General features: G+C 43.3%; 1 protein-coding gene across 3 annotated transcripts in view; it reads left to right on the top strand.

Annotated features, from left to right (window-relative positions):
- The window catches only part of LOC121269082 (src kinase-associated phosphoprotein 1-like), a 369,549-nt gene that overhangs the window by 283,183 nt on the left and 68,731 nt on the right, over positions 1-17,635 (top strand). For 2 of the 3 annotated variants that reach the window (XM_041173527.1, XM_041173530.1), the window contains one exon: positions 4,461-4,514. The exons of the other annotated variant lie outside the window; for it this stretch is intronic. In XM_041173527.1, coding sequence (XP_041029461.1) covers positions 4,461-4,514 — 54 coding nt within the window. The remainder of the gene's footprint in view (positions 1-4,460; positions 4,515-17,635) is intronic. 3 annotated transcript variants of the gene reach the window in all.

Below are 17,635 nucleotides of genomic sequence, written 5' to 3'. Positions count from 1 at the left end.
CCATCTCTTTACCTCCTCCTCCTTTAACTCCTTAAACACTCCTTAAATCTGGCCTCCTTGGACAAGTTTTTGGTCCCCTGTTCTCATACCTCCTTTTGTGGCTCGGTGTCAAATTTTGTTTGATTCCACTCTGTGCAGCACCTTAGAACATTTTGCAATGGATCTTGGGGACAAGGCAGCTGAAAGCACGACCACCAGTGGAGGAGCAATGAAGGTCAGGGATGCACAAGAGGCCAGAATTGGAGAAAGGCAGAGTTTCAGGAGGGTTGTAGGGCTGGAGAAAGTTAGAGATAAGGTCATGGAGGGATTTGAAAACAAGAGTGAGAATTTTAAATGACCCAACTCAGATGTGTGAAAGATACCAAGGGTAATTTTCACTTTGGGTAAAGGCAGATAAGTGGGCGTTAAACTCCCTACCCTACCTTCACCGAGCACACAGCCTCCTCCATAGAGAGAGTGGCAACTCTCATGGAGAGGCAGCTCCAGGAATAGAATCTGGGATCCTGGGGTCATGCTCAGCCTCTTCCTCTAAGATCTTCCATTTCAGTGGCATTAGTGGAAGTGGGCAGTGTATTTAATGGAAGGTTGTGATGCCAGGTGCCCTTTCTGTGCCCACACAGAATGTGAAAACCAACCCTGTTAAGCAGAATCAAAAAGCTACCTGCCAACATAAATGACAGGACCACAAGAGCTTGGATACATTATGGGATCAAAGTCAGGAAGCACACAGGAATCAGCATTGTTTAATCTACTGCTTACTATAGTGTTGGAGGTGGCGACGGGCTCGGATCTAAATCTAAAGATTGGAATTGAAAACCAGAGGCGTTATGTTAAACTAGTGCAGAATCTTGGTTAGCCCACACTTGGAGTTCTATGCACAGGTTTGGTCTCCATATTGTAAAAAGGAAATAGAGTCACTGGCAAAGGGGAAAAATGTATTAACAAGGATGCTGCCAGAATTGAGAGGTTATAACTATCAGGGAAGATTGAACTGGGGCTGGGGCTCTTTTCTTTGTAAGGAGATGGCTGAGGGGTGACTTGAATAGATCTTACTATGAAGAGGGTGATTGTGCGGCTGTAAAGGTAGTGTTTCCACTTGAGGGGCTGACCAGAACTGTTGGTCATAATTATAAGGTAGTCACTAATAAATCCATTGGGGAATTCAGGTGAAACCTCTTTATCTAGGGAGTGGTTAGAATGTGGAGCTTCCTACCCCATGGAGTAGTTGAGGGAAATGGCATTGATGGGTTTAAGGGGAAACCAGATAAACACATGAGGGAGAAAGGATTAGAAGGATGTGTGTGTGGTGTTATGGTTAATTGAAGAGGGTGGGAGGGGGCTCATGTGGAGCATAAACACTGGCATTAGACCAGTGTTGCCAATGGGCTGGCCAGTTTCAGTGCTGCAAATGCTATGTAATTCTATGTAAATTGAAAGTATCTCCTTCCCAATGAAGATATGGGTACTGATTTCCCTCACAGTGAGATTTCATAGCTCTCGGGTTGAGAATTCCAAAGATTCACAACTCTCCAAGTGAAGAAATTTCCCCTTTTCTCATTGCTAACCACTGACTGGTTGCTGATCCTGTGATTATGACTCAAGGAGAATCAGCTGGCGTCCTATTAAGTGACATGGCCAAGCAGAAAGAAACATGGAAACAGGAGGAGGCCATTCAGCCCCTTGAGCTTGTTCCACCATCAGATCATAGCTGATCTCTATCTGAACTCTGTCTATCCACCTTGGTTCTGTCACCTTTTATACCCTTACCTAACATAAACCTAATAATCTCAGTTTTGAAATTTTCAGTGGACTCCCAGCCTCAATAACTTGGGAGAAAGAGATCCAGGTTCCCACTACCCTTCATGTGAGGAAGTGCTTCCTGACATCACTCCTGAACGGTCAAGGCTCTAATTTTATTCTGTACCTCCTTGTTCTGTACTCCCTCACCAGAGGAAATAGTTTCTCTGCATCCACCTTATCAAATCCTTTAATTATCCTTAAGACCTGGTTTCATTTCTTTTCCTTGTGTGAATCCAGGTCTGATTTGCAACACCATTGAGGTGATTGTCAAGAGTAGAAAGACTGTCAATGTAACCTCAAAGCTGTGGGGCAGACAGAATGACTGTAGATCACATGGGCAGTCACAACCCGAGCAGAACGAGCATTCATTTGCCCAAATTTATTCAAAGTCAATTCTAATCAGGTTATATACGTTCACAAGCAGCTCCAGTCCAAAACCTGATTTGTTTTAAAGAGATCTGCTTTACAGCCTTGCCCTCCCCTGGGTCTGCCCTGAGACTGACTCAACTGAGTTCAGATCAAATTTATAAATAAGCACAGAACCTTGAGCTGATTTGAATTGATTTCCATTCGAAAGAAATGCAGGGTGTAGAAGACGGGAGGTATATGAAGTAATAAAAAACATGCTTGAAGGTAAAAAAAAAAAGGATTTAGTTTCAATAGTTTTTAAGGCTTCACTAATGAGTTTCCTTCTGGACAAAATGTTTGTGTAATAAAACTGAAAATCTCCCAGATTTTATATTATTAAAGATGGACTCATTGGAAATTCTGCTTCAAAAATACTCCCCTGACTAGCCTCCCAATTTGCATCCTACCCAAACTTCAACTCATCCAAAACTCTGCTGCTTGCAACTTAACTTGCATCAAGTCCCTCTCACCCATCACCTCTGTGCTTTCTGACCTGCACTGGCTCTCTGTCCAGCAACGTCTCAATTTTAAAATTCTCTTCATTGGTACCTTTTGCTTTCCACCACATGCTCTCTGTTCACTGTAACTTCCTGCAGCCATCCAAGATCTCTGCACTCCTCCAGTTCTGGCCTCTTGTATATCCCCATTTTTAAACAGTCCACAGTTAGTGGCTGCACCTTCAGCAACCTGGACCCTAAGCTCTGGAATCCCCTCCTAAACCCCTCTGCCTCTTTCACCTCTCCTTCAAGATGCTCCTCAAAATCTCTCTGACCAAGTTTTTGGCCACCTGTCCTAACTTCACCTTATCTGACTTGGTTTTAATTTACATTGGATAACTGCAGTGTCAAGTCATGCAATACCTAAGATGGGCAAGCTCTCTACTTTTCAATGGGAAGGTCAACCTTCAATTTTCCACCTAGGGTTAAGACGTGCATTACAGATTGGTCACCTGTTATAAAAAAAACCTCCCAATTTCAGAAATGCAAGATAGTCACTAAGTAATTGAGGAGGGAATTTAGGAGAAACTTATTTACCCACTACCACATAATGCATGTTATTCACTACCACATAGATGCATTTAAGGGGAAGGATATACTGATTAATTGGAGTGGGAGGAGGCTAGGGCAGAGCATAAACACTAGCATAGAGCAGATAGTCCAAATGGCCTGTTTCTGTGCTGTATTTCTATGCAATTCTATTTAATACTGTGTTCATACACACATGGGGTGTAGAGATATTTTTGTATCTGCATTATTGAATGCATCATCCCTGATGAGGATTTACTCAAACAATGAGGCCTCTCCCAGTTGACACTACAATGGGAGGCAGGTCCTGCATTGTGGAGGTTAGGCTGTTTACATTGCTGATTCTCTCACCTTAGTCAGGCTGCTGCTCCAACTGGAGATTAAGTAGCGAGAGAGGCAAATTCATCAGCTGAGACCTCTTAAGGCTGATAGGATTGTCCCTTCAGCTGGTTTTGGTATTGGGCTGGGAACAGCACAGTTGCCCATTTCAGACGGCTGCATTTGGTGAAGAGGCTTGATTTGGCACCTCATACAACACTTTAAGCATTCAACCCTCCACCAACGACGCACAGTGGCAACAGTGTGGACCACCTGCAACAACTCGGCAACGCCCCTTTGACAGCACCTTCCAAACCTGTAACCCCTGCCACCTAGAAGGACAAGGGCAGCAGATGCATGGGAACATCACCATCTGCAAGTTCCCCTCCAAACCACACACCATCCTGACTCGGCAACATATTGCCATTCCTTCACTGTCGCTTGGTCAAAATCCTGGAACTCCCTCCCTGATGGACCTACACCACATGGACTGCAGTGATTCAAGATAACAGCTCACCACCACCTTCTCAAGAGCAATTAGTTTTTTTTAATTCATTTACAGGATGCTAAGCCAATATTTTTATTGCCCATCCCTAATTGCCCTTGAGAAAGTGATGGTGAGTTGCCACCTTGAACCGCTGCAGTCCATGTGGTGTAGGTACACCCACCGTGCAGTTAGGGAGGGAGTTCCAGGATGTTGACCCAGCAACAGTGAAGGAACAGCGATATATTTCCAAGTCAAGACAGGTGACAGGCAATAAATGCTGACCTTGTCAGTGACACCCATACTCGTTAAATGTTTAAATTTTCTATTTTAAAGGGTGAGGAGACCAGAGAAGGAAAAAATCGGAGGAATCTACACCAAAAAATAAATTGAGTAAATAAACCATTTGGTATTCTTTCTTTCAGAGGATGACTTCCCTCCACCGATGCAGCCTGAGGAAGATGGTACCTGGTGCCCAGGTAATTTTATCTTTAAATGGTGGGGAATCCAGGTTTTGCACCAGAATTCTGCTTTCCAAAATGCAAATCTAAAGTTTGGTTTCTGGCTTTTTTTACAGATTATATCAGTTTCCTCCTCTCACTCCATTTTAAGTTTATGTTCTCTCTCTTCATTAAGTGCCAAAGTCACCCAGTGCATTGAGTGTTAACTATAGGTCATGATGCCTCAATTATCAAGTACACTGTCTGGAATGGAACTAAGCCATGTAGATCTCTAAATGCAGCCATTCTGGTATCTTCTTCAGCTAATCAAGGGAGTGGCCTTGATGGATGTTTGAGCTTAATTGTTCCCCTTCCCTTCCCCCATTCTTCTCCCATATATAGGACAGTACACATAAGAACATTTAAAAGACATGTCAGATATAGAGCCATTTGGCCCATTTAACTTCCTCCCACAAGCCATGTACGTTCTCCCATATCATAGAGCCTATCCACCTTTTTCACCCTCTGAGGGAGTGTACTGTAGAAATATCCCTTGATTGGTCAAGGTTATCAGGGAAGATTCCACTGTATTCATTCAGTCTCACGTTGTCAGAGTTCAGTCATGGTCCACTGTCCTCCACATGTTGCTTCTTCCAGCCAGGTCTCACAGCACCACTGTATATATCTATCCCTGTAACCACCATTCCCAAATACAGCTGGATCTTTATCCATGCAGACAGTCCTTTTAGCTGAAGAATAGGTTAAAATGACTTTAGATGTTCTCAATGTGCTAACATATGCGATCCAGATGACAGAGACACCAAAGTAACTGACTGTTAGAGACCAAGGCAAAGTCACGAGGCCTGATGCAGCAAACCTGTGGAATTTTAACTTCTAATGTGGTTCAGAGAGAGATCCTCTTTCATGCCAATTGGCAACCAATCCACGGGTGGATTGGGACACACTTAGATCTCCAACTTGCTGACCCTGTTAATGGAGTCTGAGCAGATCAGATATCTGTAAGCCTGCCAAGCTTACGTTCCAATGGATCTGAAAGTCAAACATACCAAGGACTCAGGAGCGAATGACTAGCGATCCAAATCATCAGGAAAGACTGAACCACCTGGGCTTTTTTCACTAAGAAGAGGGGTGACCTAATAGATGCCGTCAAAACTATGAAAGGATTTTGATAGGGTAGACAAAGAGGAGAATGTCCTCATTTGTGGGGAGACCAAAATTTGAGACAAGATAGTCACAAATCCAATCGGGAATTAAAGAGAAACTTCTTCATTGAGAGAGCGATTAGAATATGGAACTGGCTACCACAAGGAGTAGTTAAGGCAACTAGCCTAGGTGTATTTCAGGAGGACTGGATAGGTACAAAAACTGTGATGGTCTCCCACAATGAACACAAGAACTAGGAACAGGAGTGGGCCATTTGGCCCTTTGAGCCTACCCTGCCATTCCATAAGATCACGGTTGATCTGATTGTGACCTCAACTGCACTTTCCTGTCTGCCTCCAATAACCTTTGACTCCCTTGTCGATCAAAAATCTTTCCAACAGCCTTGACCGTATTCAATGACCCAGCCTCCACTGCTCCTTGAGGAAGAGAATTCCACAGACTAATAGCCCTCAAAGAAAAAAAATTCTTCTCATTTCAGTCTTAAATGGGAAACCCTGAATCTTTAAACTGTGTTCCCTGGTTCTAGTCTCCCCTACAAGGGGAAACATTCTCTCAGCATCCACCCTGTCAAGTCCTTCACGATCTTGTATGTTTCAATAAGATCGCCTCTCATTCTTCTCAATTGGTACAGACCCAACCTGCTCAACCTTACCTCATAAGATAAACCTTTCATCCCAGGAATTAGTTGAGTGAACCTTCTCTGAACTGTTTCTAATGCAATTATACCCTGTCTTAAGTAAGGAGACCAAAACTGTACACAGACTCCAGATGTGGTCTCACCAATGCCCTAGACAACTGTAGCATAACTTCCCCCTGCAATAAACACCAACATCCGTTTGCCTTCCTAATTACTTGCCTCATCTGTAAATCAACTTCTTGTAATTCATCTACCAGGACACCCAGATTCTTCTATACCATAGCATTCTGCATTCTCCCTCCATTTATATAATATGCTGCTTTTCTATTCATCCTGCCAAAGTGGACATGTTCACATTTTTCCACATTATACTCCATCTGCCAAATTTTAGCCCACTCACTTAACCCATCTAAATCCATCTGTAGAAATTTGTCCTCTTGACAACTTACTTTCCTACCTCTCTTTGTCATCAGCAAATTTAGCTGTCATACTTCAGCCCCTTCATCCAAATCATTGATATAAATTGTAAATAGTTGAAGTCCCCAGTACTGATCCCTGTAACAATCCTCCAGTAACAGCTTGCCAATCCAAAAACCCACTTATCTTTACTCTCTGCTTCCTGTTAGCTAACCAATCCTCTATCCAAGCTATTGTGTTACGCTCTACACCCTGGGCTCTTGTTTTGTGAAGATGTGGCACCTTGTCAAATGCCTTTTGGAAATCCAAATAGACCACATCTACATGCTCCCCGTTATCCATGTTGTTTCTTACTTCCACGAGGAATTCTAATAAATTAGTCAAACATAATTTCCCTTTTACAAAACCATGGTGACTCTGCCTGATTTGTATTATGATTTTCTAAATGTCCTGCTATTACCTCCTTAAGAATGGATTCTAGTATTTTCCCAATGACAGATGTTAGGCTACTGGCCTATAGTTTCTTGCTTTCTGTCTTCCTCCTTGAGTAGAAGTGCTACATTTGCAGCAGATTGGAAAGCTGCTACCTTTCCAGAGTCTATGGAATTTTGGAAGATCATAACCAATGCTTCTACTTTCTATGCAGCCACTTCTTTTAAGACTCAATAATAAAAGCCATCATATCCAGGGGATTGTCAACCTTCAGTTCAATAGGTTTTCCAGTAACTTTTCGTGAGTGATTGTGACTGTTTCAAGTTCCTCCCTCCTTTTTACCTCTTGATTTTCAAATATTCTTGGAATGTTTTTTTGTGAATTCTACAATGAAGACAGACACAAAATTCCCATCCCATGGTTCTGCCATCTTGCCCATAAGAGAAAACAAAGACAATAGTGATAAAGGGAAAATATTCCGATTGGTGTTCCCCAGAGATCTGCCCTGGGGCCTCAGCTTTTCACTATATTTATTAATGATTTGCATGAAGGAACAGAAAGGAACATTAGGGTTTGCAGATTATAGTAAGTTAGAAGGCGCAGCAAGATATGCAGATGCAACTTACCAAAGAACATAGATAAAGTGGGTAAAAGTGTGGCAGATGGAGTTCAATGTGGGGTCATGTTAGCTCATTCACTTTGGTTCCAAGGATAACAATGCGAATATTTTCTTGTAGATGAAAGACTAGGAGCATTGAAGGAGCAGTGGGATATGGGAGTCGAGGTACACAAATTGCGAAAGGATGGTGCATAGGCACAAAATGCAATCAGAAAAGCCAACGGACGTTGGCCTTTTTCTCAAAGGGGAGGAAGTTGCGCTTCAGTTGTACAGAGCTTTGGCCAAATGCCCATCAGAATTATCGCATTCAGTTCTGGACACTGTGCCTCAGGAAGGATATATTGGCCATGGAAGGGATGCGGGACCAGCATGGATTCACCAAAATGAAACCAGAGCTTGGAGAGTTAAATTATGAGGATCCGTTACATAAACCTGGCTTTTATGTCCTGCGCTTAGACCATCGAGAAGTGGCCTAATTGAGGTGTTTAAAATAATGAAGGGATTTGAGGGGGCATTTCCTCCAGTGCAGAATTCAGAACAAGGGAGTACAATTCTAACATTAGAACTAGTTTGTTCAGCAGCAAAATCAGGAAACGTTTTCCACACAGAGTAGTGGAGATCTGGGAATCTTTCCCCCCAGTAAGGCTGTAGATGCTAGGAGACAATTGGAGCTTTAATATTGAGGCAGACAAATTTGAATTAGGTAAGGGTGTGAAGAGAAATGGAAAATGACAGACAAATGGAGTTGAGGTACAAATTAGCCATGACGTAATGGAACAGTGGATCAGGACTAAATGGCTACCTCCTGTTCCTGTAGAAAGAAGAATGGCATTTTATGGTTGCCTTATTTAGGTGGGGCTAAGGAAACCAGGTCATAGTTAGGTTTAGATTGTCACCTCCTCTTGAAGGCAAGTTAGATAGGAGTGAGAGACATGCAGACTCCCTAGTGGATCATTGAAGTGTTATGTTCGGAAGTGAAGGTCAAGCCACTTTCCTTATCATCAACACCACATGCATCATCCCTAAAAGCTTTTCCAAAGAAAAGCCAGGGAGCTGGAGAGGAGTGTGCAGGCAGGAAACCTCTGTCCAGCTCTTTTTCCTATTCTAATGTGCGGAAAGGAAACAGGCCCCTGACATTTTGCAAGTTTAGAAAAAACCTAGAGGAAGCAAGCGGCAGGTTACTTCATGGGACAAAACAAAGACTGTCAGCTTCACAAGGCTGGACAAGGCTGAAATCATCCTCAAGATTAACTCATTCTAATCCCTTAACATCAAAATAGTCCAACAGGTGCTTCCTCATCTCTGTAGTGAACCTTCAGGGTAGGTTACTGTTTATATTGACTGGGTGTAACGAAGCACCTGGACAGGATGGAGACAGAACCATTCATTGGCTAGGAAGGTCCCATGCCAAACCTGGCCCTGCTTTCCTTCCATTGAGTTAATTCAGAGGCAAAGTTTATCGTGAGCCTCCAGTCTCTCTCCTGATTACCTGCTCTGGGTTCCAGGCAAGTTATAGTGGAGTGTTTCCAGCAGAGAAACAGGTTATTTGGTCCAACTGCTCTACACCAGCGTTTATGTTCCACAAGATCCTCCTACATGTCTGATTGCTGAACATTGATGGGTTAGATACAGAGTGAAGCTCCCTCTACACTGTCCCCATCAAACACTCCCAGGGCAGGTACAGCATGGGGTTAGATACAGAGTAAAGCTCTCTCTATGCTGTACCCATCAAACATTCCTAGAGTAGCTTGGATTAGATGTGCTCTTTATTCTCGTCCTAAGAACAATTTCTTAAAATCAAAAAGCAAGAACTGAATCATGCTGGAGAAAACCTCAGTGCAAGCTGTTGAGTGAGTGTAACTTGCTGCAAAATATGTCTGTATTTCTGACATTAAAGGGTTAAGGGACTTGCATGTTTAGATTTGATTTGCAGCAACATCTGCAGAACCCATTCCCAGTGCTGGTTGTACACAAGGAAAGGGATAGAAGCTGACTGGAAGGATTCCTGCTGCTTCATGTGTCAGAGCAGGCGCTGTGTGGTGTCGGGAACTGCATGTACACAGACTCTGTCCCCCCCCACCGCCTCACTGTTTTCCATCTCTCAGCTGTAGAAGTGTGGGGTGTGGGCAGGGAGGTGGGGGAGCAGAGCTTGTTCAACAAGCCTTGTATTTCCCCCTGTGAGGAGGATTACAACAGAAATGAGTGCTTAGGAGAAAATACTCCTTGTACTAACTGACCTCTAGCAGCTCATCCAGCTAGTCCAGCACTGAAAGTGTATTTGCCCTCTGGAGAGACTAGAAATGATGAGAAGGGGACTGCAAGGGGTGATAAGAAATGAGTTCTCTTCAAAAGTAATCTTTTCTGCTCAGAATTAACTTCCAATAATTATAATTTTATTTTGTAATTTTATTTTAAATCAATCCTAATAAATTATCATCTGCTTGTTACCAAAATTAAAGCCCATGGGATTAACACAATTGTGACAAAATTGATTAAGTGACAGAAAGCAGAGAGTTGTGGTGAATGGTTGCGTTTCAGATTGGAGGGAAGTATACAGTGGTGTTCCCTAGGGATTGGGATTGGGGCCAGTGCTCTTTTTGATATATGACCTGGACTTGGGTATAGGGGATATAATTTCAAAGTTTGTGATAACACAAATCTTGGGAATATAGCAAATAGTGAGGAGGATAGGAACTGACTTCAGGGAAAAAACCACACAGACTGGTGAAATAGGCAGACACATGGCTGATGAAATGTAATGCAGAGGAGTGCGAAGTGATTCATCTGGTAGGCAGAATGAGGCGAGGCAATTCAAAGTAAATGACACAATTTTAACAAGGGTGCAGCAACAGAGTCCTGGGGGTCTACTTGCACAAGTCTTTGAAGGAAACAGAAAAAGCTGACAAGCATAAAAGCATATTGGCTCTTGGCTTTCTAAATAGAGACACAGAGTACAAAAGCAAGGAAGTATGAGGAACCTATGTACATCACTGGTTCTTATGTTTATAAAAACAGTATTCCACATGCTCGCACATAGAATTTATAAAAAAAATTAAGCTACAGTGTACTGCCAACTCCTTTCTAAAACTACTGAGCACATTCCAATCTGTAACATTCCCTGCAACAATTAAACTCTGAATTATATGAAATTCTGTTTCTTTAACAATTAGCCTCAAATTGCTCTAGGTCCAGCATAGCACTCCAGTGTAGCACTGAGGGAGTGCTGCACAATCAGCCTTAAACCAAAGCCTCATCTCTTCAGTCAGGTGGATGTCAAAAGATCTCCGAGAACTATTTCAAAGAAAAGTGGGCGTGGTTCTCCCTTTGCCCTGGCCAATATTTATCTGTCGGTTAACATCACTCAAACAGATTATCAGGTCATTTTTCTCATTGCTGTTTGTTGGAGCTTGTTTGTTGAAACTTGCTGTGCACTAATTGGCTATTGTATTTCCTGCATTACAACAGTGACTGCTATTCACAAGAGTATTTCATTGGCAGGGCCAGTGCAACCACTGGGCAAATTAGACAGTCGCCTTGAGCAGCAAAATTTGGGGGTGGCAAAAACTGATTGAACTTTTCATGAAACTACAGAAGTAAATAAACGGGCATCAGTAGAATTAAAGTTCTAGATCTACTGATATACATCCACAAATACTGAGATAAAAACAAAAAAACTGCGGATGCTGGAAATCCAAAACAAAAACAGAATTACCTGGAAAAACTCAGCAGGTCTGGCAGCATCGGCGGAGAAGAAAAGAGTTGACGTTTCGAGTCCTCATGACCCTTCGACAGAACTTGAGTTCGAGTCCAAGAAAGAGTTGAAATATAAGCTGGTTTAAGGTGTGTGTGTGGGGGGCGGAAAGATAGAGAGAGAGAGAGGTGGAGGGGGGGGTGTTGTTGCAGGGACAAACAAGCAGTGATAGAAGCAGATCATCAAAAGATGTCAACGACAATAGTACAATAGAACAAATAGGTGTTAAAGTTGGTGATATTATCTAAACGAATGTGCTAATTAAGAATGGATGGTAGGGCACTCAAGGTATAGCTCTAGTGGAGTTTTTTTTTAAATAATGGAAATAGGTGGGAAAAGGAAAATCTTTATAATTTATTGGAAAAAAAAAAGGAAGGGGGAAACAGAAAGGGGGTGGGGATGGGGATGGGGGAGGGAGCCCACGACCTAAAGTTGTTGAATTCAATATTCAGTCCGGATGGCTGTAAAGTGCCTAGTCGGAAGATGAGGTGTTGTTCCTCCAGTTTGCGTTGGGCTTCACTGGAACAATGCAGCAAGCCAAGGACAGACATGTGGGCAAGAGAGCAGGGTGGAGTGTTAAAATGGCAAGCGACAGGGAGGTTTGGGTCATTCTTGCGGACAGACCGCAGGTGTTCTGCAAAGCGGTCGCCCAGTTTACGTTTGGTCTCTCCAATGTAGAGGAGACCACATTGGGAGCAACGAATGCAGTAGACTAAGTTGGGGGAAATGCAAGTGAAATGCTGCTTCACTTGAAAGGAGTGTTTGGGTCCTTGGACGGTGAGGAGAGAGGAAGTGAAGGGGCAGGTGTTGCATCTTTTGCGTGGGCATGGGGTGGTGCCATAGGAGGGGGTTGAGGAGTAGGGGGTGATGGAGGAGTGGACCAGGGTGTCCCGGAGGGAGCGATCCCCACGGGATGCCGATAAGGGGGGTGAAGGGAAGATGTGTTTGGTGGTGGCATCATGCTGGAGTTGGCGGAAATGGCGGAGGATGATCCTTTGAATGCGGAGGCTGGTGGGGTGATAAGTGAGGACAAGGGGGACCCTATCATGTTTCTGGGAGGGAGGAGAAGGCATGAGGGCGGATGCGCGGGAGATGGGCTGGACACGGTTGAGGGCCCTGTCAACGACCGTGGGTGGAAAACCTTGGTTAAGGAAGAAGGAGGACATGTCAGAGGAACTGTTTTTGAAGGTAGCATCATCGGAACAGATGCGACGGAGGCGAAGGAACTGAGAGAATGGGATGGAGTCCTTACAGGAAGCGGGGTGTGAGGAGCTGTAGTCGAGATAGCTGTGGGAGTCGGTGGGTTTGTAATGGAAATTGGTGGACAGTCTGTCACCAGAGATTGAGACAGAGAGGTCAAGGAAGGGAAGGGAAGTGTCAGAGATGGACCACGTGAAAATGATGGAGGGGTGGAGATTGTTAGCAAAATTAATAAATTTTTCCAAGTCCCGATGAGAGCATGAAGCGGCACCGATGTAATCATCGATGTACCGGAGAAAGAGTTGTGGAAGGGGGCCGAAGTAGGATTGCAACAAGGAATGTTCCACATACCCCATAAAGAGACAGGCATAGCTGGGGCCCATGCGGGTCCACCTGCCCCTTCACTTCCTCTCTCCTCACCGTCCAAGGACCCAAACACTCCTTTCAAGTGAAGCAGCATTTCACTTGCATTTCTCCCAACTTAGTCTACTGCATTCGTTGCTCCCAATGTGGTCTCCTCTACATTGGAGAGACCAAACGTAAACTGGGCGACCGCTTTGCAGAACACCTGCGGTCTGTCCGCAAGAATGACCCAAACCTCCCTGTCGCTTGCCATTTTAACACTCCACCCTGCTCTCTTGCCCACATGTCTGTCCTTGGCTTGCTGCATTGTTCCAGTGAAGCCCAACGCAAACTGGAGGAACAGCACCTCATCTTCCGACTAGGCACTTTACAGCCATCCGGACTGAATATTGAATTCAACAACTTTAGGTCGTGAGCTCCCTCCCCCATCCCCACCCCCTTTCTGTTTCCCCCTTCCTTTTTTTTTTCCAATAAATTATAAAGATTTTCCTTTTCCCACCTATTTCCATTATTTAAAAAAAAACCCCACTAGAGCTATACCTTGAGTGCCCTACCATCCATTCTTAATTAGCACATTCGTTTAGATAATATCACCAACTTTAACTTTAACACCTATGTATTCTATTGTACTATTGTCGTTGACATCTTTTGATGATCTGCTTCTATCACTGCTTGTTTGTCCCTACAACAACACCCCCCCCAACCTCTCTCTCTCTCTATCTCTCCGCCCCCCACACACACACCTTAAACCAGCTTATATTTCAACTCTTTCTTGGACTCGAACTCAAGTTCTGTCGAAGGGTCATGAGGACTCGAAACGTCAACTCTTTTCTTCTCCGCCGATGCTACCAGACCTGCTGAGTTTTTCCAGGTAATTCTGTTTTTGTTTTCCACAAATACTGACGTCATTGTAGATTTCCATGTATTTACATTGCAGTCTTTCCCAAATTTCATGTTATATTGCTCAATCTGCTTATGCAACAGCTTTGCAAATTTGTACATCTAAGTGACTATTCCAAAACTGTGAACCAGTGAATAATATCAAAGAACGTCATTCAATCCAGCCCACTTGACAGTAATGATTGAGTGTGTAAATTGTGCATAACATCATCTAATGACTATTACCTCATATGAGCCATATTAAACATTATAATGTGCATTTCATACAGTACATATTCTATGAAAAGTGTAGAACAGTGAGAATGTACAATCAGTATTACAATCTCCTTTTTCATGAAAAAATAAAGCTGTAAAAAATGCAGATTTTTTTTATTCCTACTAAGGCCAACTATTAAGTTTCAAAAGTTCATTCTAGGGGGTGGTGCAAGGCTGAAGGTTCGCCTAGGATGCCTAATACTCTTGCACCGGCACTGTTCATTAGCTGTAAAGCACTTGGAAACATTGTGAGGTTGTGAAAAGCGTTATAGCAATGTAAGAACTTCTCTCTAACAAGAGAATAATATGTTCAGCATCACTTAGGGAAATACTTCTCACATTATAAAGCAACGTCATTGCACTCTCCTTGATAAATGCCACAGGAAATCCAGCAGTAATTTAAAATAAATTAATTTACGATGGCTTTGAAATAATACAGAAAGGCACTGATACACATGTATTAATGGATGAGGCAGTGATATAGCACAGAGTGTGCTGTGCCTGTAGGAGGTTGGGATGATCTGCCATAGAATAATATTTAGTCACAACTTTTTACATTTCTTTTATAGTTATAAATTTTGCATTCTTTCCAGGGATATAATTACTTTCAGGAGCACTGATTCCTGTGAAGGGTATTCCAGTACAGTACCGTACAGTAGAGCATGGCATCTGTACTATGTGTGATTCCCCAATTCCCAAAAGAAGGTGCAGAATTAAAAGATGCACCAATGGTTCTAAATCTCAATTTTACTTTTAAGCTCCATTCACTGGCCAACAACCACCTCCAAAGTTATGATTTTATTCTTTCATGGGACGTGGGCGTTGCTGCCAAGGCCAGCGTTTATTGCCATCCTTAAATGCCCTTGAGTGGCTTGCTAGGCTATTTCAGAGGGCAGTTAAGAGTCAACCACATTGCTGTGGGTCTGGAGTCACAGGTAGGCCAGACCTGGTAAGGAAGGCAGATTTCCCTCCCTAAAGGACATTAGTGAACCAGATGGGTTTTTATGACAATCAACAATCGTTTCATGGCCACCACTACTAAGACTAGCTTTTAATTCCACCAGTTGCCGTGATGGGAATTGAACCCATGTCCCCTGAGCATTAGCCCGGGCCTCTGGATTATTAGTCCACCTCCCCATATTGAGCCGGAAGCGAGCTGCTGAATGGGACTTGGACCTGGATTTTCTGACCCCATCGTGGTGGGACCCACCCTGGGAGATTCGGTGGCCCAGCCAAAAGTCCGTTGACTTTCAGTGGGACGGAATGATCCTGGTGGTGGGCGGGGCCGGAAAATCCCGCCTTGGTCCCAGGCAGGGTGGTGAGTTTTTTTATTCATTCATAGGATGTGGCTGTTGTTAGCTAGGCCAGTAATTATTGCCCAAGCCTGAGTGCCCATTTCAGAGGGCAGGTAAAAGTCAACAACATTGCTATGAGTCACACGTAGGCCAGACTGGGTAAGGACGGCAGATTTGCTTCCCTGGAGGCCATTAGAGAACCTGATGGGCTTTAATGACAATCCGCTAGTTTCATGGTCACCATTACTGAGACCAGCTTCTTATTCCTGATTTATTTAATTAACTGAATTTAAATTCCCCAGCTGCGGTGCTGGGATTTGAACTCCTACCCTTTGGATCATTAGTCTGGGCCTTGGGATTACAATTCCCAGTAACAACTAGTATGCTACCATCCCCCATAAATACAGTGAGATAGAGGAGTCTCAGAAAGGCTTTTATTCCTACCGTTCTTTCCCTGTCCGAGCTGGGGATTGTTGCATTCGGTTCAGAGCCAGATTGTCAGTGTTTTTAACAGAAACAGGAAGAGGCCATTCAGCCCTTGAGTCTGTTCCTGCTGTTCAATTAGGTCATGGCTGATCGGTAACTTAATACTTTCCACCCACCTTGGTTCAATATCCCTTAATACACTTGGTGAGCAAAAATCTGCCCATCTCAGGTTTAAACTTATTAATTGATTTTGTGTTTGTGAGAGAATGAGCCCCAAAATTTTACTATCCGATTGCGTAAAAGCTCTGGCTCTGGTACTAGATTTCTGTTCTCCTGTCAACAACTCCTCTTCATAGTTCAAAAATATAATAAAAGCAGGGGGCAACAAAAGTTTGATATTTGTATCGCGTAGGGATTTTGTATCTCTGTATTCCAAGATGTGAAGATGTTAATTGTGATGAACTTTGACGAACAACAGCCAACACAAGCCTCAATCCCATCTGGTTTTGGGGGCTGTATACACAATTCAATTGCTGCACCAGATACTCATCTCTCACTGCACCTCTGGAAGAACAACAAAATAGATTAATGACATATGTGAAACCTTAACTACTTAGTTTTTTAGGATTCTGGGCACCTCAGGCAGTATAAAACCAAGGGAGTTATGATAAATCTTTATAAAGCATTGGTTAGGCCTCAGCTGGAGTATTGTGTCCAATTCTGGGCACCACGCTTTAGGAAATGTGTCAGATTATTAGAGGGGACGTGGTGGAGACTTAGTAGTGTGGTACCAGGGATGAGGGACTTCAGTTTATGAAGACAGGAGAAGCTGGGATTGCTCTCCTTCGAGCAAAGAAGGTTATGGGGAGATGGATAGAGGTGTTTACAATTAGGAGGGCTTTTCATTGAGGAAATAAGGAGAAACAGTTCAGAATGGTGGGGAAGGTCCAATAACGAGAGGCCACAGATTTAAGGCTATTGACAAAAGAACCCAAAAAGATGAGAATTTTTTTTACACTGAGAGGGGTTCTGATCTCGAATGCACTGCCTGAGAGGGCGGTGGAAAAAGTCAATTGTAACTTTTGAAAGGGAATTGGATAAATACTTAAAAAGAAACATTTTCAGGACTATAGAGAGAGAGTGCAGAGGATCCAGCACAGGTGCAGTGGGCTGAGTGGCCTATCTGTGAAATTGTACTTCTCTTCTTCGCCCATAGCAAGTAGGCACCTTCATTAAAGTCATGCAGGAAGGAGTTTGTTATGAAGCATTGCATGCTCCAACAATACATACAGAAATGTCTCCTAATCTCTTCTCTCACTCTATGATAATCTTAAACTGATGATCCCTAATCAGTGCCTCCCCAACCACAGCAAATAATCTTTCCTCATATCAAAACCCTTCATAATTTAAAAACTTTGATTAAATCTCCTTGTCTGCTCCAGTGGAATTCATTGCAGTCTCTTAGCTCTTGTCATAACTGTAGTTTAGCTTTCTTGAACTCTGCTCTATATTGGCTCGTGATTCTCCAATGCTTCATTTGAAATGATCATCTTCAGGTTTAAATCCCTTCTATATTCAGCCACCTCTAGATCTGTAACTTTCCCTACAGCCATCCCCTGCATCCATCTCCCCCCACACCCAGAATTCTCCATTCCTCATATGATAGCCTATTATACAAAA

The sequence above is a fragment of the Carcharodon carcharias genome, chromosome 23 (genome assembly GCF_017639515.1).
Source record: "Carcharodon carcharias isolate sCarCar2 chromosome 23, sCarCar2.pri, whole genome shotgun sequence".
NCBI classification, from domain to species: Eukaryota; Metazoa; Chordata; class Chondrichthyes; order Lamniformes; family Lamnidae; genus Carcharodon; species Carcharodon carcharias.
This window is presented reverse-complemented; position numbering and strand designations above follow the sequence as displayed.